The sequence below is a fragment of the Hyperoodon ampullatus genome, assembly GCF_949752795.1.
Source record: "Hyperoodon ampullatus genome assembly, chromosome: 3".
NCBI classification, from domain to species: domain Eukaryota; kingdom Metazoa; phylum Chordata; class Mammalia; order Artiodactyla; family Ziphiidae; genus Hyperoodon; species Hyperoodon ampullatus.
The window spans coordinates 42,171,515-42,196,673 of NC_136916.1; the positions used below are offsets into that span (position 1 = coordinate 42,171,515).

The 25,159-nt window shown below is 43.2% G+C and overlaps 1 protein-coding gene across 1 annotated transcript in view; it reads left to right on the forward strand.

Annotated features, from left to right (window-relative positions):
* AKAP13 (A-kinase anchoring protein 13) overlaps positions 1-16,845 on the forward strand; it is a gene marked incomplete at its 5' end in the record, with an annotated part of 29,355 nt that extends 12,510 nt beyond the window's left edge. The window contains 6 exons of the mRNA XM_079699073.1: positions 68-185; positions 1,078-1,326; positions 11,319-11,395; positions 11,930-12,111; positions 12,232-12,314; positions 16,747-16,845. Coding sequence (XP_079555199.1) covers positions 68-185; positions 1,078-1,326; positions 11,319-11,395; positions 11,930-12,111; positions 12,232-12,314; positions 16,747-16,751 — 714 coding nt within the window. The 3' untranslated portion in view covers positions 16,752-16,845. The remainder of the gene's footprint in view (positions 1-67; positions 186-1,077; positions 1,327-11,318; positions 11,396-11,929; positions 12,112-12,231; positions 12,315-16,746) is intronic.
* Positions 16,846-25,159: the final 8,314 nt, after the last annotated feature.

A 25,159-nucleotide genomic window follows, 5' to 3' on the forward strand; every position in this document is an offset into this window, starting at 1 on the left:
CACTGTCAGTTTTGGCTCGAGCCTTCTCCCTTGGGTAGATCCTGACACTTGGTTTACTTCCTTGCAGAAGAAGATGAGCAGTTCAGTCATACGGAGGCTTGGAATCCCAGAGTGTATATTGCTTGTAACCCAACGGATCACCAAATACCCGGTTTTGTTCCAAAGAATATTGCAGTGTACCAAAGGTGCGTCTGTCTCTGGACTCAGTCTTGTTTGCCAGTGGACTGTTCCGGTCTGTCCAACAGCACTGGAGACCCCGTAGAAGACCTCTTTTACGTCGAGAAGGTCTAAAAGAGAGCCTGTGTTTTATCTTAAAGACAGTTTTCTTGAGTGAAAACATAAGGTGTTATATCAGCAGACTTAGGGTGAATGAGAGCAAGAAGGGACGGAACCACTTAGTGATCCCAGTGAGAGTTCAGTGACCTAAGCAACTTGTCACTTGTCCCTAGACTGGGAGGTGATTCCACCTACAAGTGCTACAATCACCGCTGTTTCTCGTTTAACCACTACTTAGTAGTTTCTCTCTCAGCTAATGCTGCTCCTGGACAGTTACATTAAGGATTAGGTAAAACAAAGACGTAAATAAAAAACTGGTTGCTCCTCTCCCTCCCTAAAAATGTTGGGTTCCTTCCACTTTAGAACGTGGCACATAATTGCATGTCATCTGTATCTTTGAAACATCTAACTTGATTTAAACTCTGACAGCGAGGGGTAGGCACGTGCCCTTCGACGTGTTGGCTTCACTCTGCCAGCGTGCCCACAGAGGGAAGACAGTGATGTGGAGCAAGAAGGCAGGGTCCTGGGGCTCCCCTGGTGGCGCAGTGGTTGGGAGTCCGCCTGCCAATGCAGGGGACGCAGGTTCGTGCCCCGGTCCTGGAAGATCCCACATGCCGCGGAGCGGCTGGGCCCGTGAGCCATGGCCGCTGAGCCTGCGCGTTCGGAGCCTGTGCTCCACAACGGGAGAGGCCACAACAGGGAGAGGCCCGCGTACCGCAAAAAAAAGAAAAAAGAAAAAAAAAAAGAAGGCAGCGTGCCCCTCCTTCTGCCCAGTAGAGACAGTTATTCTTTCCTTCTCAGACAGTGAAGTGGAACAGGAAGATCTAGCTCAGTCCCTGGGCCTGGTGAAGGATGTGATTGGAGCTGTGGACAGCCAAGTGGCGAGTTATGAAAAGAAGGTCCGTCTCAATGAAATTTATACAAAGACAGATAGCAAGTCGATCATGAGAATGAAGAGTGGTCAGATGTTTGCCAAGGAGGATCTGAAGCGGAAGAAGCTCGTGCGGGATGGGAGCGTGTTTCTGAAGAGCACAACAGGGAGGCGGAAAGGTGAGGCTCACTCTCGTCAGAGTCTAAGCGTGTGCCAGAGGGCAGCGGGCAGAATCCAGATGTCACCAGGTTGTTCCCAGGGACCCATGTCCAGACGTCACACAGGAGCAGCAGGCATTTAGTTGATCTTAATCTTGTATCAGAAAAGACTGGTTTGAGATGGCTTACAAAACCATATAGAATACAGTAAGAGAACGAGGAAATGATGCAGTCAGGGGAAATGAAAAAAATAATTTTTTTTAAAGAACAAAGCAAAGGGTAAGATTCATACAAAAAAGCAAGGTGTTAAGGAAGACGTATTTTCCCTATGAAAGAGGGGCAGCACATTTGGGGTCAGGGTCTCTGGCAAAACAATTGCTAGGAGGGAAATACCATCAGTTGCACAATTCATAGATTCTCTGAGATTAAAAATACATCACTCGTTCCTAAGAGGTGGCAGAGGAATTTTCAGCTCCCGAGACCTTAGAGAAACAAAAGTTTAACTCACAGCAACTAGATTTATTATTAAACTTTGTTTTTCATCTTTTATCTTCGTCTAAGCAACAGAGGTCATAAAAGATACTCACTTTCTGTTTGATTTTAGTTTTTACCTTTTAAATGATCAGCCCCATCAAGTGAAAGAAGTTAGGAGGTTTGTTCATTCATCTGTACATCTGGTTTGTTTGTTTGTTTGTTTGTTTTTAATAATTGTTTTCATCAAACCTGTATCCTCTGGGCCTGTATGGTAACTCTAACCTCAGCAGTAGCCTTGAGTATACCCAGCCCACCTCCCTGGCCTCGGTGAGCTGAGCACACAAAGCAGCCGAGTGCTGTCAGCCCCGCTGACATAAAACTCAGGTGAGTGAAAATGTGTGCTTCTCTCATCGCCGAGGTATAAGTAATGCTATAGGTAGCTGCTCTGGGAGAATTCCCAGGACTCCTTAGCTAGGGTCTCACCATGCTCAGACCACATAGTAAAGAAATCCCAGGCATTCAGCTGCTCTCAAAGGTGAATGTCGCAGGACACCCTGCATTAGAAGTTGGGCTGAGAATGAAGAGACTTGTAAAGAGGTTCTTGCTCTGCAGTATGATGGTTGCCAGAATAGAGAGGCGTGAACTGAGGACAAGAGGAGGGAGCCAGGCAGAAGGGAGGAGGAAGCGTGGAAGCGTGGAGCTGAAGGGTCTGGACCGTCGGGAAGGGTGGGCAGTCGGGGTCTCTGGCAACAGAGTGAGGCAGGAAGTACGGCTGAAGAATCGGCCGCGGGCCAGGTTGGGGTGGGTGCGTGCTCCAGACTAGGGAGCTGACAGGGATGCTGGTGATGGGAGTGAGCGAAGAATGGGCTCAGGATGGAGGGTTTGAGCAGGAAAGGGGTGAGTGAGTTAGAGTGTGTGTAGTTCAGCTGCTAGGGGCAGGGTAGAGGACAGCAGGGGTGCGGAGGTACCAGCGACCGAGACGAGGGCGGTCGTTGTCGCAGGGATCCGGGAAGGGCTCCTCCGGGCAGGGTCATCTCAGAGAGAAGAAATGCCCCTTCCTGCCACCAGCCAGCTGTGCCTCTCACTGCTCCATGATGAACCTGAACTGTGTGATCCCTGCAGCTCCTTCCTTCCAGCCCTGATGCTCTGTGATGTCCTGAGACCACAGTTGAGGGCTCTGGCCTCACCGCCACTGTGAGGCCGTGTCGGAGGTAGCCTGATGGTAGAGAAGTACCTGCCCTCTCTTGTAAGGATGGAGTTCCTAGAGTTGCTGCCAGTGCTGTATTTTCTTTACACGGCAGTTTATTTATTCATTCCCGAAATAATAACTAATAGATTCCAGCTGTTGGAATAATGTTGCGGTCAAAGCAATGGCAGAACGATAGGTTTTCTGGCCTAAAATGTCTCCAGTGGAGATAAGAGTTTGGTGTTTAGTCATTTTCACCCCCAAGTGAAAATGACTTGTGCCAAGAATAGCCAGTCCTGTGTCGGGTAACCCTTGAAAGGGGTAGGATTGTTTTTCTCTGATCTACTGACGCCGTGATCACGTCAACTTCAGGATTCAATAAAGTTGAAACTTATGTTTTAGAGCTCTTTTTTATTTTTGGCAGACACCTGAACTATTTAAAAGTAAAGTTTAAGAAAAAAAACTTGTCAAAACTAATGGTAGACTTCCGGGGAAGATGGCGGAAGAGTAAGACGCGGAGATCACCTTCCTCCCCACAGATACACCAGAAATACAGCTACACGTGGAACAACTCCTACAGAACACCTACTGAACGCTGGCAGAAGACCTCAGACCTCCCAAAACGCAAGAAACTCCCCACGTACCTGGGTGGTGCAAAGCGGAGAGATTCCCGCACAGAGGATTGTTGCCGACCGGCACTCACCAGCCTGAGAGGCTTGTCTGCTCGCCCGCCGGGGTGGGCGGCAATGGAAGCTGAGGCTCGGGCTTCGGTCAGAGCACAGGGAGAGGACTGGGGCTGGCGGCGAGAACTCAGCCTGAAGGGGGTTAATGCGCCACAGCTAGTCAGGAGGGAGTTCAGGAAAACTCTGAAGCTGCCGAAGAGGCAAGAGACTTTTTCTTCCCTCTTGGTTTCCTGGTGCGCGAGGAGAGGGGATTAAGAGTGCTACTTAAAGGAGCTCCAGAGACGGGCGCGAGCCGCGGCTGAAAGCGCGGAACCCAGAGATGGGCGTGGGACGGTGGGGCTGCTGCTGCTGCCACCAAGAGACCTGTGTGCGAGCGTAGGTCACTGTCCATGCCGCCCCTCCGGGAGCCTGTGCAGCCCGTCACTGCCGGGGTCCCGGGATCCAGAGACGGCTTTTCTGGGAGAACGCACAGCGCGTCTCGGGCTGGTGCAACGTCACGCCGGCCTCTGGCGCTGCAGGCTCGCCCCGCACTCTGTGCCCCTCCCTCCCCCCAGCCTGAGTGAGCCAGAGTCCCCGAAGCGGCTGCTCCTTTAACCCTATCCTGTCTGAGCGAAGAACAGACGCCCTCTGGCGACCTACACGCAGAGGCGGGACCAAATCCAAACCTGAGACCTGGGAGCTGTGAGAACAAAGAAGAGAAAGGGAAATCTCTCCCAGCAGCCTCAGAAGCAGCGGATTAAAGCTCCACAATCAACTTGATGTACCCTGCATCTGTGGAATACATGAATAGACAACAAATCATCCCAAATTGAGGAGCCAGGAGTCAGTGCTGTGCCTCTGAGGTGGGAGAGCCAACTTCAGGACACTGGTCCACAAGAGACCTCCCAGCTCCACATAATATCAAACGGCGAAAATCTTCCAGAGATCTCCATCTCAACACCAATACCCAGCTTCACTCAACGACCAGCAAGATATAGTGCTGGTCACCCTATGCCAAACAACTAGCAAGACAGGAACACAGCGGCACCCATTAGCAGAGAGGCTGCCTAAAATCATAAAAAGTCTGCAGACACCCCAAAACACACCACCAGACGTGGACCTGCCCACCAGAAAGACAAGATCCAGCCTCATCCACCAGAACACAGGCACTAGTCCCCTCCACCAGGAAGCCTACACAACCCACTAAACCAAACTTAGTCACTGGGGACAGACACCAAAAACAATGGGAACTATGAACCTGCAGCCTGCAAAAAGGAGACCCCAAACACAGTAACATAAGCAAAATGAGAAGACAGAAAAACACACAGCAGGAGAAGGAGCAAGATAAAAACCCACCAGACCTAACAAATGAAGAGGTACTAGGCAGTGTATCTGAAAAAGAATTCAGAATAATGATAGTAAAGATGATCCAAGATTCTATTTCCAAGATCCAAAATCTTGGAAATAGAATAGACAAAATGCAAGAAACAGTTAACAAGGACCTAGAAGAACTAAAGATGAATCAAGCATCGATTAAAAACACAATAAATGAAATGAAAAATACTCTAGATGGAATCAATAGCAGAATAACTGAGGCAGAAGAACGGATAAGTGAGGTGGAAGATAAAATAGTGGAAATAACTGCTGCAGAGCAAAATAAAGAAAAAAGAATGAAAAGAACAGAGGACAGTCTCAGAGACCTCTGGGACAACATTAAACGCACCAACATTCGAATTATAGGGGTTCCAGAAGAAGAAGAGAAAAAGAAAGGGACTGAGAAGATATTTGAAGAGATTATAGTTGAAAACTTCCCTATTATGGGAAAGGAAATAGTTAAGTCCAGGAGGCACAGAGAGTCCCATACAGAATAAATCCAAAGAGAAATACGCCAAGACACATATTAATCAAACTGTCAAAAATTAAACACAGGGCTTCCCTGGTGGCGCAGTGGTTGAGAGTCCGCCTGCCGATGCAGGGGACACAGGTTCGTGCCCCGGTCTGGGAAGATCCCACATGCCGCGGAGCGGCTGGCCCGTGAGCCATGGCCGTTGAGCCTGCGCGTCCGGAGCCTGTGCTCCGCAACGGGAGAGGCCGCAACAGTGAGAGGCCCATGTAACGCAAAAAAAAAAAAAAAAAAAAAAAAAAAAAAAAATTAAACACAAAGAAATCATATTAAAAGCAGCAAGGGAAAAACAACAAATAACACACAAGGGAATCCCCATCAGGATAACAGCTGATCTCTCAGCAGAAACTCTACAAGCCAGAAGGGAGTGGCAGGACATAATTAAAGTGATGAAGGAGAAGAACCTGCAACCAAGATTACTCTACCCAGCAAGGATCTCATTCAGATTTGATGGAGAAATTAAAACGTTTACAGACAAGCAAAAGTTGAGAGAGTTCAGCACCACCAAACCAGCTTTACAACAAATGCTAAAGGAACTTCTCTAGGCAAGAAACACAACAGAAGGAAAAGACCTACAATAACGAACCCAAAACAATTAAGAAAATGGGAAGTGGAATATACATATCGATAATTACCTTAAATGTAAATGGACTAAATGCTCCCACCAAAAGACACAGATTGGTTGAATGGATACAAAAACACCTATATATATGCTGTCTACAAGAGACCCACTTCAGACCTAGAGACACATACAGACTGAAAGTAAGGGGATGGAAAAAGATATTCCATGCAAATGGAAACCAAAAGAAAGCTGGAGTAGCAATTCTCATATCAGACACAATAGACTTTAAAATAAAGACTACGAGAAGAGACAAAGAAGGACACTACATAATGATCAAGGGATCGATCCAAGAAGAAGATATAACAATTGTAAATATTTATGCACCCAACATAAGAGCACCTCAATACATAAGGCAAATACTAACAGCCATAAAAGGAGAAATCGACAGTAACACAATCATAGTAGGGGTCTTTAACACCCCACTTTCACCAATGGACAGATCATCCAAAATGAAAATGAATAAGGAAACACAAGCTTGAAATGATACATTAAACAAGATGGACTTAATTGATATTTATAGGACATTCCATCCAAAAACAACAGAATACACATTCTTCTCAAGTGCTCATGGAACATTCTCCAGGATAGATCATATCTTGGGTCACAAATCAAGCCTTGGTAAATTTAAGAAAATTGAAATTGTATCAAGTATCTTTTCTGACCACAATGCTATGAGACTAGATATCAATTACAGGAAAAGAGCTGTAAAAAATACAAACCCATGGAGGCTAAACAATACGCTACTTAATAATGAAGTGATCACTGAAGAAATCAAAAAGGAAATTAAAAAATACCTAGAAACAAATGACAGTGGAGACAGGACGACCCAAAACCTATGGGATGCAGCAAAAGCAGTTCTAAGAGGGAAGTTTATAGCAATACAATCCTACCTTAAGAAACAGGAAACATCTCGAAGAAACAACCTAACCTTGCACCTAAAGCAATTAGAGAAAGAAGAACAAAAACATCCGAAAGTTAGCAGAAGGAAAGAAATCATAAAAATCAGATCAGAAGTAAATGAAAAAGAAATGAAGGAAACGATAGGAAAGATCAGTAAAACTAAAAGCTGTTTCTTTGAGAAGATAAACAAAATTGATAAACCATTAGCCAGACTCATCAAGAAAAAAAGGGAGAAGACTCAAATCAATAGAATTACAAATGAAAAAGGAGAAGTAACAACTGACACTGCAGAAATACAAAAGATCTTGAGAGATTACTACAAGCAACTCTATGCCAATAAAATGGACAACCTGGAAGAAATGGACAAATTCTTAGAAATGCACAACCTGCCAAGACTGAATCAGGAAGAAATAGAAAATATCAACAGACCAGTCACAAGCACTGAAATTGAAACTGTGATAAAAAATCTTCCAACGAACAAAAGCCCAGGACCAGATGGCTTCACAGGCGAATTCTATCAAGCATTTAGAGAAGAGCTAACACCTATCCTTCTCAAACTCTTCCAAAATATAGCAGAGGGAGGAACACTCCCAAACTCATTCTACGAGGCCACCATCACCTTGATACCAAAACCAGACAAGGATGTCACAAAGAAAGAAAACTACAGGCCAATATCACTGATGAACATAGATGCAAAACTCCTCAACAAAATACTAGCAAACAGAATCCAACAGCACATTAAAAGAATCATACACCATGATCAAGTGGGGTTTATTCCAGGAATGCAAGGATTCTTCAATATATGCAAATCAATCAATGTGATACACCATATTAACAAATTGAAGGAGTAAAACCATATGATAATCTCAATAGATGCAGAGAAAGCTTTTGACAAAATTCAACACGCATTGATGATAAAAACCCTGCAGAAAGTAGGCATAGAGGGAACTTTCCTCAACATGATAAAGGCCATATATGACAAACCCACAGCCAGCATCGTCCTCGGTGAAAAACTGAAACCATTTCCACTAAGATCAGGAACAAGACAAGGTTGCCCACTCTCACCACTCTTATTCAACATAATTTTGGAAGTTTTAGCCACAGCAATCAGAGAAGAAAAGGAAATAAAAGGAATCCAAATTGGAAAAGAAGGAGTAAAGCTGTCACTGTTTGCAGATGACATGTTACTATACATAGAGAATCCTAAAGATGCTACCAGAAAACTACTAGAGCTAATAAATGAATTTAGTAAAGTAGCAGGATACAAAATTAATGCACAGAACTCTCTGGCATTCCTATACAGTAATGATGAAATATCTGAAAGTGAAATCAAGAAAACACTCCCAGTTACCATTGCAACAAAAAGAATAAAATATCTAGGAATAAACCTACCTAAGGAGACAAAAGACCTGTATGCAGAAAATTATAAGACACTGATGAAAGAAATTAAAGATGATACAAATAGATGGAGAGAGGTACCATGTTCTTGGATTGGAAGAATCAACATTTTGAAAATGAGACTACTACCCAAAGCAATCTACAGATTCAATGCAATCCCTATCAAACTACCACTGGCATTTTTCACAGAACTAGAACAAAAAATTTCAAAATTTGTGTGGAAACACAAAAGACCCCAAACAGCCAAAGCAATCTTGAGAACGAAAAATGGAGCTGGAGGAATCAGGCTCCCTGACTTCAGACTATATACTACAAAGCTACAGTAATCCAGACAGTATGGTACTGGCACAAAAACAGAAAGATAGATCAATGGAACAGGATAGAAAGCCCAGAGATAAACCCATGCACATATGGTCACCTTATCTTTGATAAAGGAGGCAGGAATGTACAGTGGAGAAAGGACAGTCTCTTCAATAAGTGGTGCTGGGAAAACTGGACAGGGACATGTAAAAGTATGAGATTAGATCATTCCCTAACACCATACACAAAAATAAGCTCCAAATGGATTAAAGACCTAAATGTAAGGCCAGACACTGTCAAACTCTTAGAGGAAAGCATAGGCAGAATACTCTATGACATAAATCACAGCAAGATCCTTTTTGACCCACCTCCTAGAGAAATGGAAATAAAGACAAAAATAAACACATGGGACCTAATGAAACTTAAAAGCTTTTGCACAGCAAAGGAAACCATAAACAAGACGAAAAGACAACCCTCAGAATGGGAGAAAATATTTGCAAATGAAGCAACTGACAAAGGATTAATCCCCAAAATTTATAAGCAGCTCATGCAGCTCAATAACAAAAAACAAGCAACCCAATCCAAAAATGGGCAGAAGACCTAAGTAGACATTTCTCCACAGAAGATATACAGACTGCCAACAAACACATGAAAAGATGCTCAACATCTTTACTCATTAGAGAAATGCAAATCAAAACTACAATGAGATGTCATCTCACACCAGTCAGAATGGCCATCATCAAAAAATCTAGAAACAATAAATGCTGGAGAGGGTGTGGAAAAAAGGGAACACTCTTGCACTTCTGGTGGGAATGTGAATTGGTACAGCCACTATGGAGAACGGTATGGAGGTTCCTTAAAAAACTACAAATAGAACTACCATATGAGCCAGCAATCCCACTACTGGGCATATACCCTGAGAAAACCATAATTCAAAAAGAGTCATGTACCAAAATGTTCATAGCAGCCCTATTTACAATAGCTTGGAGATGGAAACAACCTAAGTGTCCATCATCGGATGAATGGATAAAGAAGATGTGGCACATATATACAATGGAATATTACTCAGCCATAAAAAGAAATGAAATTGAGCTATTTGTAATGAGGTGGATGGACCTAGAGTCTGTCATACAGAGTGAAGTAAGTCAGAAAGAGAAAGACAAATACTATATGCTGACACATATATATGGAATTTAAGAAAAGAAAATGTCATGAAGAACATAGGGGTAAGACAGTAATAAAGACACAGACCTACTAGAGAATGGACTTGAGGATATTGGGAGGGGGAAGGGTATGCTGTGACAAAGCGAAAGAGCGGCATGGACATATATACACTACCAAACGTAAGGTAGATAGCTAGTGGGAAGCAGCCGCATAGCACAGGGAGATCAGCTCGGTGCTTTGTGACCGCCTGGAGGGGTGCGATAGGGAGGGTGGGAGGGAGACGCAAAAGGGAGGGGATATGGCAACATATGTATATGTATAACTGATTAAATTAGTTATAAAAAAATTAAAAAAACCTAATGATAGTGCATGGAAAATTACTGTGGTCTAGGCTGCAAAACTAGACCACCCTAGGAATCAGACATCCTTGCTTCTGTTTTTCCTCATAGCTTTGCAATGAATTACACAGAGAGGGCACCCCAGTTTTGGCAATAGTGGTAGAAAAGGCCAAGAGGGTCCTGCCCACCCAGGAGGCGGCTGCATAAGTCAGCCCGTTGTTTTCCCAGAGATTTGTAGGCTCTCCTTTCCAGAGTGAAGGTGGTACAGAGGGACCTGTTAGGTGTCAGTAGACGGCTCACCTCCAGGGAGGTCCCACTTTGTCCTTAAGGGAATAATGGGAAATGTCACTTCATACTCCTAGAAGATTAGACCAAGAGTTTGTGGCATTCTTTTGATTCCTGGATCCAACTAGAGATGTTAATTTGGCTTTTGTTTTGTCTTAATTGAGAAGAAGAGAAGGCTGTTTCCACGGTGCAGAGGGGTTGAGGTTGACTGTGCTGTGTTGGAGCTAGGAGCGGAGCCACTGTACTCCGTGTACCTGTGACGGCAGCGGGTGTTGTCTAGCCATCCGTGTCCTCTAGGATGTGTGGATGAAGCCTGCCTTTCATTAGACTGAGATATTCTTGTACATCACCTTCTGGCAGCCTTCCTGTCTGCTGTCCCACGCCTTTTTCCCATTACTGTAATCAGAAGTTGAGAAATACTATGACCTGAGTATTATGACCTGTAGAATGTGTTGCTATTTAGCATCTGTTAAAGTCCTGCTTTCCAGCTTTACTCTTAAAAGGATTTATTCTTAAAAATCTTGCCTTGTGGGATATATCTTTCCAGCACTGAGTGCTTAAGCCTTCCCAAGACAAGGCTTTGGTGACAAGTCCCATCTTAAAATGCCTCTAAAAATCTAATGACCATATCTGGACCCTGCAGAAATGTCAAGCCCTTGCCTTGGGGGAGTGTAATAATGTGCTGTGCGGGTGTGTTGCTGAGTTTTCCTCTAATGAAGTGCCCTGAAGGTGCTTCACCGTTCAGTGGTCATTGTTCTCTCTTCCCTTTCCCCCTCTACAGAGGTTCAAGCAGTCCTGCTTACTGACGTTTTAGTTTTCCTTCAAGAAAAATACCAGAAATACGTCTTTGCGTCATTGGTAAGCTGAATTGTTTGTGTCTGCTGTTTGGAATTAATAGTATTCAAACTCGTGATGGTAGGTGGTGAGTGTTAACACTGTATTACTGCTCTCCCACCTTCTTAAAATTGGCTCAGGACAGATGCCTCCGAGTCATTTCTTATATACCCTTGCAGTTTTCTGCCCACCTCCCTCCCCACCAATTATTTTTCTGTTCCCTCATAATCCTTTTGAGAGCCTTTGGCATTTGATCTAAAAAGAAATCTGTCACTGGAGTATGTCTCACACATTACGTATTACAAATCTTGCCAATTTATAACATTGCCAACCAGATTCTGTGACGAAATGGAAAGGACTCATCGTGCAGAAAACAGGACTCGAACCTTGATAACCTTAAATTTTCGTTTCCTATTTGGGAATCTTTTTCTGTTGCATAAAATGTGAGTGAGCCGTATGCTTTTAAAAGGCATGTAGTCTTAACCTTAGACGGAGGTTGTCTTAAGAGCTAGAATGTTGTATCCATGTCTTAACATCTGCGCTCTCCCCATTTTCCAGGACCAGAAGTCAACGGTGATCTCCCTAAAGAAGCTGATTGTAAGAGAGGTAGCACACGAGGAGAAAGGTTTATTCCTAATCAGTATGGGGATGAAAGATCCAGAGATGGTGGAAGTCCACGCCAGCTCCAAAGAGGAGCGGAACAGCTGGATTCAGATCATCCAGGACACGATCAGCACCCTGTGAGTCACACACCCTGGCCCACCCCTGCCTCCTGGTACTTCTGTGGTTTCATAGTGGTTGGGCCGCCATCAGACTAATCGACATCTTCAGAATGTGCTGTTTTGTTGTGGTTGTATTAGGAACAGAGATGAAGATGAAGGAATTCCCAGTGAGAATGAGGAAGAAAAGAAGATGTTGGACACCAAAGCTTGGGAGTTAAAAGGTAAAGCTGGTGGAAGCGGTCTGAGGCTCTGTCTGGGGGCATCTGCAGTCCCATGGAGTCCCCGCTGCTCCTCCATCCCAGAGCCGTCCCGGCAGGCATGTCAACCGAGGAGGGGAATAGCTCCTAACAAAAGAGAGACCAAATCTGAGCTGGCACAGGTCCTGGTGAACAATGGCTGTAGGAATGTGTCTGATACTAGATCGAGGGGATGTTGGGTCTCTCGTCTCGGTATCAGTGTCCTTGGACCCTGGTGACAGTCTTTGTACTTTGTCACAGAAGAATCTGCCAGAATTCATGGTCACATCTAAGATTAAAACAAGGAGAGAAAGGTACTTGCGAGAAAGAATTTTCCAGTTGATCCATTTGTCAGTTACCCCCGCCACTGTGCCCTGCGTTCCAAATCTGTCATGAGGTGGTTTGGGGAGAAGTGTGCTTATGGGTTATGTTTGACCACTCTCTGTCAAGGCCCTACTGTTTCATGTAGTCTTGTTGGCATCCCTGCAAGACCTGTATTGCAGTCCCCACTGTGTAGGTGAGAAAGCTGAAGCCCATGAAGGCCAAGCAACCCAGGGTCACACACACACAGTTCATGGCAGAGCCAGGGCTGTGCTCCCTGTCTGCTCAGCTGCAGGGCGCAGTGCTCGTGCCCCTTTGCCGGTGCTTGCTGAGTGTTCTGAAGTAAATACGTGTTGTGCTTTGGGTAGAAGTAAGGCCCAGAGTCAAGTAAATATAGGCGCCCAAGGAGTTTACTTATTACTTCATTCTGTTTCAATGGGGAGAAAAACAAAAAAAGAGATGGACAGATTTAGACTGGAGCCAGTATCTCATTTTTTAATCTCTGCCTGTGATTAGGATGGCAGAGATAAGAACTGCCTTCTTTTCACATGTATGAAGCACCTGGCCAGGCATAACGCTAGGTGCTAGGGGTGCAACGAGCCCTGAAACACTGTCCCTGCCGTCGGGAAACCCCCACTCTGGCAAGGGAGATCTACATAAATGACAGGGCACTTAGACCACAGACACATGTAAAGTGTATAGGACCCACCAATCCTGCCTGTGGTGAGTCTCACAGAGAAGATGACACATGAGCTACATCTGAAAAAAATTACCTCATCAGACGAAGAATAGTTAGGTGAAAAGTGAAAAAGGACTTGACATGTCTGCCAAGGAATGAAGGTTTGGTATGTCTGGAGAGTCAGGGCTGAGTGATGGGAGATTAAGCCAGGAAGCCACCACATCTTGAAAGGCAACAAAGGGAATGATACAATTTCTTCAGCAAAATTTAAACTTAAATTTTTTAAATTGGTATTGACACCAGTTGGGAGAATTGCTTTTGGGGCTGGGGGAGCCCACTGGGAGTGGAAAAGCCAGTTGGGGGACTCTTGGGATAAGTTTGGTGAGAAATGGGCTGGAGGGGGGATGGACGTGAGTAAGAAATAAGGAACCACTGTGGTGGGTGGTGGGACAGAGTAAGGAGACAAAACCGCTCCCAGGTTTCCAGCTGGGTAACTGGGGGATGACAATGTTGTTGCCTGAGGAAGAGGCCACAGGCTACAGGGAGGAGGCAAGAGGGGTGGCAAGAAGGGAGAACAGAGGTTTCTGACCTGCGGAGAACAAGGCGTCTAGGTGGAGAGAGCCGCCTGACAGTGGGACTCAGCGGTCTGGTGCTCAAAAAGTGGGTAGGATCTGGGGTGCCTTTTGTGAGTTATCAGCACATAAGAGGTAATTGAAGCCATGGGAGTGACTGAGGTCCCCGAGAGGAAAGCATGTAAAGTATAGAAAGGAGTTTAGGATGGAGCCCAGGGCTGGGGGGTGGGGGGAGCCCAGATACTCATTCATGGCAGGTGGCAGGTCTGGTCTGTAAAGTGCTGGAGTAAGAGTGGTAGGAAGAGAGAACCAGCAGTGTCCTCAAAGGTGGATAGGGAGGGAAACAGTTTTATTTTATTTTATTTTATTTTATTTTATTTTATTATTCATTCATTCATTCGTTCATTTTGGGCTGCCTTGGGTCTTTGTTGCTGTACGCAGACTTTCTCTAGTTGCGGCTAGTGGGGGCTTCTCATTGCGGTGGCTTCTCTTGTTGCAGGGTACGGGCTCTAGGCGCGCACAGGCTTCAGTAGTTGTGGCTCGCAGGCTGTAGAGCGCAGGCTCAGCAGTTGTGGCACACGGGCTTAGTTGCTCCACGGCATGTGGGATCTTCCCAGACCAGGGCTCGAACCCATGCCCCCTGCATTGGCAGGCGGATTCTTAACCACCGCACCACCAGGGAAGTCCGGGAAACAGTTTTAAATGGCGGAAGTCATCCATGCTGGAAAAGATGAAATGAAAGACTTCACTGGATTCAGCAGTGAAGGGTAACCTTGGAAAGAGCAGATGCAGAGTGATGGGCAGAAGCCAGAGAAGAGTGTGTGGGTTGAGAAATAAATAGGAGGCAGGAGAATGGAACAGAGTGCAAGTTCGTTAAAAATCAAAGATGTTATAAAATACAGCCCTATATAATTCAGAACTAGACAGTGTGTTTATGGGATGAAGGGTATTGCTAAGCATATAAATTCAGTAATCAGACAAGTCTTTTAATTAACTATCCCTTAGGCTTTCTATCAGAAATAACATTGTTTCTCCTGATAACTATTCTTCCGTCTGTCCATGTGGAAAGTGTGCTATGTAACTGATTGGGTTTCTTTCTTTAAATTGGTCACTAGGAAACCCAGAACGAAACTTACAATGCTTTAGCAAACCATAAAAAATCTTATGTGTTTTGTTTCTAACTTTACTTCTGGATTCTTTTTCCGTCTGTGCTTTTCTTTTTTTCTTAACATCCCCACAGTTGCCTCACCAAACATACATTTTTTGGATCTGTATTCTGTGTTTGTTCACTCATGAAATGGAGCTAGCTTTCACACTTTAGTTTTTCATAAATTGGGATAGAACCTGCAATCAATGCATATATTTAATATGATAATGTGTTTGTTTCCTAGGGCTGCCTTAAGAAAGTATCCCAAACTAGGTGACTTAAAAGATGGGAATTTATTGTCTCACGGTTCTGGAGGTTAGAAGTCCAAAATCAAGGTGTTGACAGGGCCATTCACTCTGATGGCTCTGGGAAGAATCTTTCCTTGTGGCTTCTAGCTTCTGGATTTTTCTGGAAATCCTTGGCATTTTTCTGGCTGGTAGATATACCACTCTGGTCACATGGCTGTCTTCTCCCTGTGTCTTCAAATGGTCTCCCTCTGTGTGAGTCCAATTTTCCCCTTTTTATAAGCACACCAGTCATTTTGGATTAGGACCCACCATCATGACCTCATTTTGACTACTGCAGTAAAGACCCAATTTCCAAATTAGGTCAGGTTCTCAGGTACTGAGAATTAGAACTTCCATGTATCTTTTTGAGGGGGCACAATTTAACTCATAGCATAGTACTTCCTTTCCTTTCTATTTTTTCCTTGATCTTTTATTGACTATTTTCCTAGTGGTCACTTGATAGGGAGAGAATGTTAAATGTCAATGTCATTTTAAAACATTAAAAAGAGTTTAATTGCCCTGACTTTTCCTGGTCACCTATAGCCTGAATCATTAATTAATAATTAACTGGGCTTCCCTGGTGGCACAGTGGTTGAGAGTCTGCCTGCCGATGCAAGGGACACGGGTTCGTGCCCCGGTCCGGGAAGATCCCACATGCCGCGGAGCGGCTGGGCCCGTGAGCCATGGCTGCTGAGCCTGCGCGCCCGGAGCCTGTGCTCCCCAACAGGAGAGGCCACAACAGTGAGAGCCCTGCATACCACACACACACACACACAAAATAATAGTAATAATAATTAACTGTACACATATCAGAAGTTGGAAAGAAATCGAGTGGGTCAAGTACTTGGAGATCATCCAGAAAGGAAGATGTGACAAAATCACCAATTATTCTTGTGGCTCTTCCAGTTTTCAATCTGTCTTAGACAGCTTGGGCTGATATAACAGAATACTATAGACTGGGTGGCTTAAACAAAAGACATATATTTTCTCACAGTCTTCGAGGCTGGGAAGTCCAAGATCAGACCTGGCTTTCAGACAGCTGCCTTCCTGGCTTTCAGACAGCTGCCTTCACACTGTGTATTCACACAGCCTTTCCTTTGTGTGTGAATGTACAGAGAGATCTCTCTCTCTCTTCCTCCTCTTATATGGACACTAAGCCCATCATGAAGGGCCCACCCCCATGACCTCATCTAATCTTGATCACCTCCCAAAGGCACCACCTCCAAACACTACCACATTGGGGGTTAAGGCTTCAACATAGGAATTTGGGGAGTGGGGCACAAACATTCATCCCATAACATTATCTTTCCAGTGTTGCTTGCTTTGTGACTTCATTAGATTATCACTGTAAAGCACTAATTATCCCTTGTACCATTTTTACAACGAATATGTATTTTGATTTTTTTTACAGGCTGAAGAGCTAGGCAAGAAATTGAATTGCTTGAAAATTTTAAGCTCTCCACGCTGCATGCTTTATGATGCTAAGTAAAAGTTGCCTTCATTGCTCGCTGCAGAATATAAACAAGTGTCAAGCATCTTAGCAAAGAGGGATCATTTAATTTAATTGCAAATTAAAAAACATAAACCACCTTAAACGTGGAGCAACTGCTGCATCAAATCAATACAATAATTGCACCAGGGCAATTGAGAGGCGCACGGAGTTTCCGTACCTTGAAAGCTAAAAGAAGCCAGTCACTAGGAGGGTCGGTAAGCTCTGCTGAATGATGGGCGATCACAGTAAATTGCACTAAACTGGCTGAGTTCTTCATTGTGTGTGGCAACACAAAGGAAGGGTCTTTGTCCTTGAAAAGCAGTTAATAGTTCTTTTTGTGTCTTGGGTTGGAGAAGTTCTTACAATTTCATAGTGGCGGGTTGGGGGGTTGTGGGGGGAAGGAATGCTCCGGGCCCTTGCAACGCCTTGTGTTGAATGTTGATTCTCTTGGGATCCAGCAACTATTTCTTTACAGACCTGACATATTGTGGCAGCTAAATGATGCCAGTGGAATATGTCTGATTGACAGACCCCAAGTCAGTGGTGCTTTGTTGAGCCATTCAGGTGACACTGGCCCTTTGTTTAGCCCTGGAGTACAGAGCAGGCACTGGCAGACTCCATTCCAAGTTACTTTTGTTTCCTGAAAGTGGTCCTCAGTCTTATTCCAGGGACGACCTGGGATGAAAGATGGGTGAAATGGGTAATCCCCTTTGTCATGGGATTTGAAGGGTATGGAGAAGGTCTTCTGTCCCAAATAGCTCTCCTCTCGCATCCTGTCACAGTCCTGAAATAACTTCCCATAGACACACATTCCTTTGAGTGTCTGAAGTGCCAGTTAAAAGGCAGTCACCCCTGGGAAGGATGAGCAAATTAAACAATTAACAGCTATTAATACTGCAATGTCAAGCTGATTCAAGAGGAAACATCCTATGTGCCCCCATGAGGTGTTCATGAAATAATGCCTGATTGTGTGTCTCAATTAATTTAACAAAGTAGCCAGTCACCTAGCAAGAACCTGAGGGAATGGGACATTCCACGTGCATGGACTGCAGGGTGTTTGGGTTGTCAGCTCCTTGGCCTTCTTTGCTTCCTGGCCTTTTGTGGGGAGATATGCTGTGTCTCTCCAGTAGACACGGAGGAGTACGTGCTTGTGGCGGCTGACTGTGCCTCCATGCCCAGAGGCCTTAGCCATTTTCCCTAGGCTCCCCTAGAGCTCTGTACCCCAGTGTGAGCTGGGTCTGAGGTCCATTTCCCTACCTGTCCCCCATCCCTCTTTCTGCTCTCAGCTCACATGCTGCGCCAACAACTACCTAAGTAGCTTTCACCATTCTCTCCTGCGAGGGCCAACCCCTGCTCTTTGCATTCCCAGCTATGGTTAGTGTCTGAAGAGACCCCTACCTGACCCCGGCCAGACACGCTTCCCTCCCCCCCACCAGATCGGAACCCTCCCTTCAATTCCTCAGGAGTCTAAGTGGAGTCAAATTGGTCACAAGCCTATTATTTCTAAAGATTTGATTTATTTATTGAATAGGTAATTTGTTAATATAGTACATACATCAAAAGGCACAGAGACTAGGCAGTGAAGTGATGTCTTCTGGCCCAGTTGCCCAATTTCTTTTTTTTGAGGCAACCACTATTATTACTTTTTAATTTATCTTCTGGACATATTATATGCATATGTGTGTGTGTGTGTGTATGCATACAAATATACATATGTGTGTAACTTTCTTTCTTCCCTGCCATAAAAGAACACTATTCTGATCTTGCCCCTTTCTTTCTTCCTTCCTTTATTTTTTTCTTTCTTTCCTTCCTTCCTTCCTCCTTCCTTTCCTTCCTTCCTTCTTTCTTTGTTTCTTTCTTTCTTTCTTTCTTTCTTCACTTATTTATTTATTTAAAAATAGACTTTACTCCTTAGAGTAGCTTTAGGTTCACAGCAAAATTGGGAGGAAGGTACAGACATTTCCCATATGCCCCCTGTACCCACACATGCATAGCCTCCCCATGATCAACAGCCCTCACCGGAGGGCACATTTGTTACGACTGATGAACCTACACTGACATGTTATTATCATCCAAAGTCCATAGTTCACATCAGTGGTCACTTGGGGTGTTATGCATTCAGTGGGTCTGGACAAATGTATAATGACACGTATCCATCATTATAGTATCATACAGAGTATTGTCAGTGCCTTAAAAATCCTCTGTGTTCTGCTTATTCATCCCTCCTTCCCTAAACCATGCTTTTTCACTTAAAATTGTATCTTGGGCCTCATTCCATATCAGCATGTGGTGAGCTGCCTCGTTGTTTTTAATGACTACATAGTGTTTCCTTACATGGAAGTTCCATAAAGTATAGGCTGTTTTCAATCTGTTGCTGTTGGACGCTATCCATCCCTCAGGTATCCCTGGACTCGCTGGAGCTGGACTCCGGCAAGTGGCGCCCGAACAGGGACCTGAAGGGTAAGTGTAAATAGAGTGAGTTCGGGATAGCTAGGCTTCCACCTAGGGTGCTGCAGACCCCCTTGCAGAGTATAGGCAAGGTAAGTGAAGGGTGGATAATCTAATAAGTTATATAAAAGGTAAGTTAACTATGGGTCATAAGGAATCTAAAGAGAGAAAATTATTTATTGATATTCTTAAGCATATGTTATCTGGAAGAGGTATTAAGGTAACTACTAGTCAGTTAGCTAACTTTTTAAACTTTATTCAAGAACAATGTCCATGGTTCCCAGAGGAAGGTACAGTTAATTTGGATACATGGGCTAAGGTAGGGGATCAATTAAAAACATATTATTCACTTCATGGTCCTGAAAAAGTTCCTGTAGATACTTTTGCTCTGTGGAATCTCATTAGAGATACCTTAGATCCAGTACAAGAAAGACAGAGAATACCTTATATGGGAACTCCAGATGAAAGTACTCCCTTAATACCTCCAAAACCACCTCCTAAGAAAGTATTGGCAGCTACATTTGAAAAATGTGAAATAGATGATGATGATGATGAGTTGTCCCCTCAGGATCAGAAAGACCTGGAGGAAGCTGCTGCTGCTTATCATAGAGAGCCAGATCCTTGGGATTTTCCTGTTATTAATTCTGAGAGAAAAACACCGTTGCCAAAAGTTAGTTATCCTGCATTACCAGATTATAAACAAGAGATGCCTTTGAGACCACCTCCACCTCCTGCAACTAACAAAATGATTAAAAATACATTTAATATTAAGCCAAAGATGCATTCCAGAAGAATGCAGGTCTTTGATGATCCAGAATTTGCTGCTTGTTTCTCTGTAGGTTTTGAAGGAGCCTTTGATGATGGGGTGACATGGGAACCTCTGCCTTATAAGATTCTCAAAGAATTAAAGGCTGTATATGCTGATTATGGACCATTAGCTCCCTATACACTCACTTTTTGCTAGATACTCTTGCTAACAGATGGATGACACCATATGATTGGGTCCAAGTGGCTCGAGTCTGTCTCTCAGGTGGGCAATTAATAATACTATGGAAGATATGGGAGCTTTACAGCCTGGATTGCCCTCTCTTGTTGCTGTTCCAATAAATTATAATATAATTATTATAGATTTACCAGATTGCTTTTTTACTATTCCTTTGGACCCTCAAGATAGAAAAAGATTTGCTTTTAGTGTACCCTCTACTAACTTTAAACAACCTTATCAAAGATATCAATGGAAGGTATTACCTCAGGGAATGAAAAATAGTCCAACCTTATGTCAAAGATTTGTGGATAAGGCTATAACAGAAATAAGAATTAATGATCCGGAAGTATATATGATACACTATATGGATGATATATTGTTGGCCCATTCAGATAGAGGATATTTACAAGAAGTCTTACAACATTTAACAGAGGCATTACAAAAAAATGGACTCCAAATAGCTCCGGAAAAGATTCAAACTGAACCACCTATGACTTATTTAGGGAGAATAATACATACACAAACTGTGACACATCAACCATTACAACTTCGGAAAGATAATTGATGAACATTAAATGACTATCAAAAACTATTGGGAGGTATTAATTGGATTAGACCTTATTTAAAAATAACTACAGCAGAATTGAAGCCTTTATTTAACATATTACAAGGAAATTCAGATGCAACCTCATCTAGAAATAGGACTCCTGAAGCAGAAAAGGCTTTACAGTCTATTGAATCTGCTTTATTTTTTATTTTTTTTTTATTATTATTTTTTTTTGTGGTACGCGGGCCTCTCACCGTTGTGGCCTCTTCCGTTGCAGAGCACAGGCTCTGGACGCGCAGGCTCAACGGCCATGGCTCACGGGCCCAGCCGCTCTGCGGCATGTGGGATCCTCCCGGACCGGGGCACGAACCCGTGTCCCCTACGTCGGCAGGCGGACTCTCAACCACTGCGCCACCAGGGAAGCCCTGAATCTGCTTTAAACAACTGCTTCTTACAAAGAGTAGATTACACAAAAGAATGGTGTTTGCTAATCTTGCCTACTCCAGTTACACCTACGGGTATACTTTGGCAGGAAGGACCTTTGGAATGGATCCATTTACCAGCTACTTCAAAGAAAATAATTAGTTCCTATCCTATGTTAACAGCAACTTTAATAGCTAAAGGAAGAAAAAGAAGTAAGGAATTGTTTGGAAAGGATGTAACTCATATAATTATCCCTTATAATAAAGATCAACTACAGATTTTATTACAGAATGATGAAGACTGGCAAATAGCTCTTAGTTCTTATACTGGACAAATTCTGTTTCATTTGCCAGAACATCCGCTATTACAATTTTTTGCTACACATCCAGTTATATTTCCTAAATGCTATGTTGATCAGCCAATAGAAGATGCAGCTTTAGTTTTTACAGATGGATTATCTAATGGAAAAGCTGCTTTACTTATTAATAATGTTCCAAAGGTAATTCAAACTCAGGAAACTTCTGCTCAAAAAGCGGAATTAATTGCAATAATACATGCTTTTGCTGAGCTGCAGAACCAGACTTTCAATTTATATTCAGACTCACAGTATGTGGTTAAGCTATTTCCTCATATAGAAACAGCTGCTGCAGCAGATACAAAACCTCACCATCGGAGAGAGACCAATTCTTTGTCTGCCGCGTCCGTGCCCGAGACCTCGCAAGAGACAAGCCACCTCTACAAGAACTTCAAGCCCACCAACTTGGGGTCAGATTAAACGACTTGCTGACGACGCCGAGAAAGTGGTAATAGACCAGGGAGCTACCTTAACACCTGGAAATCTTTTTGTTGCTATGCTTGCTATATTGGCCTGCCAGGTAACTAGGGGAAATGCTTTGGGTAATTCTTATTGGATTTATTTCCCTGATCCACCAATTTTACAAACTGTAGCCTGGGATAATGAGGATATATCAGTATCTACTACTATGCCCAGGTTAATGGGAGGAGCCATAAGCTACTATCCATATAATAAATTTAAAACAAGTAATAATTTTACTTTTCATGGAAAATCATGGTTCCATCCTATATGTTTTATATTTCCATCAATTAATAATTCTGTAGCCTCTCGTAAGGATGGATGTATACCGGTTTTTCTTAAAGGACAGCTTACTGCTTCTCCTTCGAGTCAATCTAATAAGAGACTTCTTTGGTCTTTGATTTATCTAGCACCCGAAGAAGATCCAACTTATAATCAACCTTCCTCTCATTCTTTAAAATTTCCTCCTTGTAATCCTCCTTATGGTATTCGTACAGGAATACAATCATCTATATTACAACCTCCGGAAGACCAATTGGATAGTAACTGGGATGCTGTAGATACCAATACAGGATTTCCTACATGGAATTATTGTATATATTCTTCAAGAATAGATATTCCCATACAGGATACCACAAAAAATGTGCATGATTGGAGTAATCCTGATCCATCTAAGGATTATAGATCTTATTTACAACATCAGGCACATTATGATTGGAATAATTCATTTATTCCTGCTTTTATGCGTGTTAATAGATGGCACACTGGAGGATGGGTGCCTCCTATCCTAACTATGGCTCAAGATAATATGTATTATGCACAGACCCAGCTTTGGAAAGCTGTTGCTGCACCATTGCCAGTTATTCTTCATAGACCTAAAAATATGGGCATTTATTCTCTGCAGGCTTGTGTGTCAGCACCTTATGTATTCTTGGTAGCCCCAAAATACGTGGATCTAAATATTTATCATAATACTTCTGATTCTACTTTTTGGACACATTGCTATGATTGTATTTTGACAAGTTGTATAAATCCCTCTATGAATGTACAAGTTTTAATGATTCTTAAACGACCACCATACATTATGTTGCCTGTAAAATTATCCTCTGCCTGGTATGATGATTATGGCTTACAAGTTTTGCATGAAACTGAAGTTTTATTACGTTCAAAAAGATTTGTTGCAGCTTTGGTTCTAGGAATATTTACATTTATAGCTGTAATAGCATCATTTTCTCTTTCAATAAGTTCCTTAGCTCAACAAGTACATACAGCTCAACATGTAAATGAGCTTTCAAAAAATGTATCTTTAGCTCTGGCTACTCAGGAAGTTATAGACAGAAAGTTAGAATCAAAGGTGGATGCCTTAGAAGAAGCAATTTTACACATAGGGCAGGAATTAACAGTGCTCAAAGTAAGATTAGCTTTGAGGTGTCATAAAAAATATAGATGGATTTGTGTTACTCCTCTAAAAGTGAATGAATCATTATATTCTTGGGAACAAATTCAGACTCATATTATGGGAGTTTGGAACCAAACAGATGTTAGTTTAGACCTTACTAAATTACATCAAGAGATTCATGACATAGGAAATACAAATTTAGATACATCTCCAGCACAGTCTGCTCAGAATTTTTTTGAAAGTTTTAAGTCATTTGTGTCACATAAAACCTTATTTTCAATGCTCATTAATGGAGGAATCATTGCAGTAGTTGTACTAATTGTGATATTTTTACTTCCAGTCATCGTTAGAATAATTATTAAAAGCATCAAACAGCTTTCCATGGGGCTACATACTGCGCTTTTAAAAAATAAAAAAGGGGGAGATGTTGGAAGCCATCCTGGAGCCATTGCACCATGACAAAGTCATGAAGCAAAGGAAGGCGAAACTGCAAGGCAGCGCCGTGCCAGGAAGGTGGACTACAGCTCTGATGTTATGTTTTATGATAATAAATTTACATATAGGGGCAATTTTGGGGGGATGTTGCTCCACGTGAAAGAAAAATTCCTCTAGGGCTCCCCCTCCTGAAACTACTACAGAACGGGAAGTACCCACTAAAGCCCTGGGGAAATAGGTAAAGAATTAAGAGCCTGGAACTAAGGGGATGTTTTTATGAAAAACACCCTCTAGTATGGAGTTACGGCCATGGGCCGGAGTTCCTGATGACATAGGAAATGTATGGTTCTATTATAAAGGAAGATTAATTATAAAAAAGCAGATGACTAGAGCAGAATTGGTTGCTAGGATAGGGAGAAAAACAGTCTCAGTTGAAGGAAACAACGAGAAAGAGCATGCAGGGTATATTGTAAATATTTTCGTGGAAACATTGTAAAAGCTTGCCCATGCAAGAAGAGAAATAAGAACAAGTAGCTCCAACTTTTACAATTAAAATAATCATATAACTGCTTGGCTTGGTTACTAAGAAATAACCTGTGATTAATGGGAACTTGGGGAAATATTTTAATAGGACATCTAGAAACTAGGGGATATTTTTTTTAAAATCTTTATATTTTGAGATTTGATTGTGCTAAGATTGGCCACGTACCTGGTAATGTAATCAACTATAATATATAAACCTGTGATTGTAAACAATAAAGGAGAGGATGAGAGAGAGAAACATGCAATGCTGATACTTTAAGAAGTGTAATCGATTTATTTCCTTCGCCGACGCTATCCATCCCTCAGGTATCCCTGGACTCGCTGGAGCTGGACTCCGGCATGTTGCTTTGATAAACAATGCTGCCATGAATACCCTTTTCACATAGACCAAATGTTGGGTGAATATCTAGAAATACAATTACTGTCCAAAGAGCATAGGTAATTTAACTTTTTTTTTTCTGGCGGTACGCGGGCCTCCCACTGTTGCGGCCTCTCCCGTTGCGGAGCACAGGCTCCGGACGCGCAGGCTCAGCGGCCATGGCTCGGGCCCAGCCGCTCCGCGGCATGTGGGATCTTCCCGGACCGGGGCACGAACCCGCGTCCCCTGCATCGGCAGGCGGACTCCCAACCACTGCGCCACCAGGGAAGCCCAGGTAGTTTAACTTTTAATTGAAATATTGCCAAATTGCCTCCTGAACCTTATGATTTTTCAATGCTGTGCACACCAAGCCCATCCAT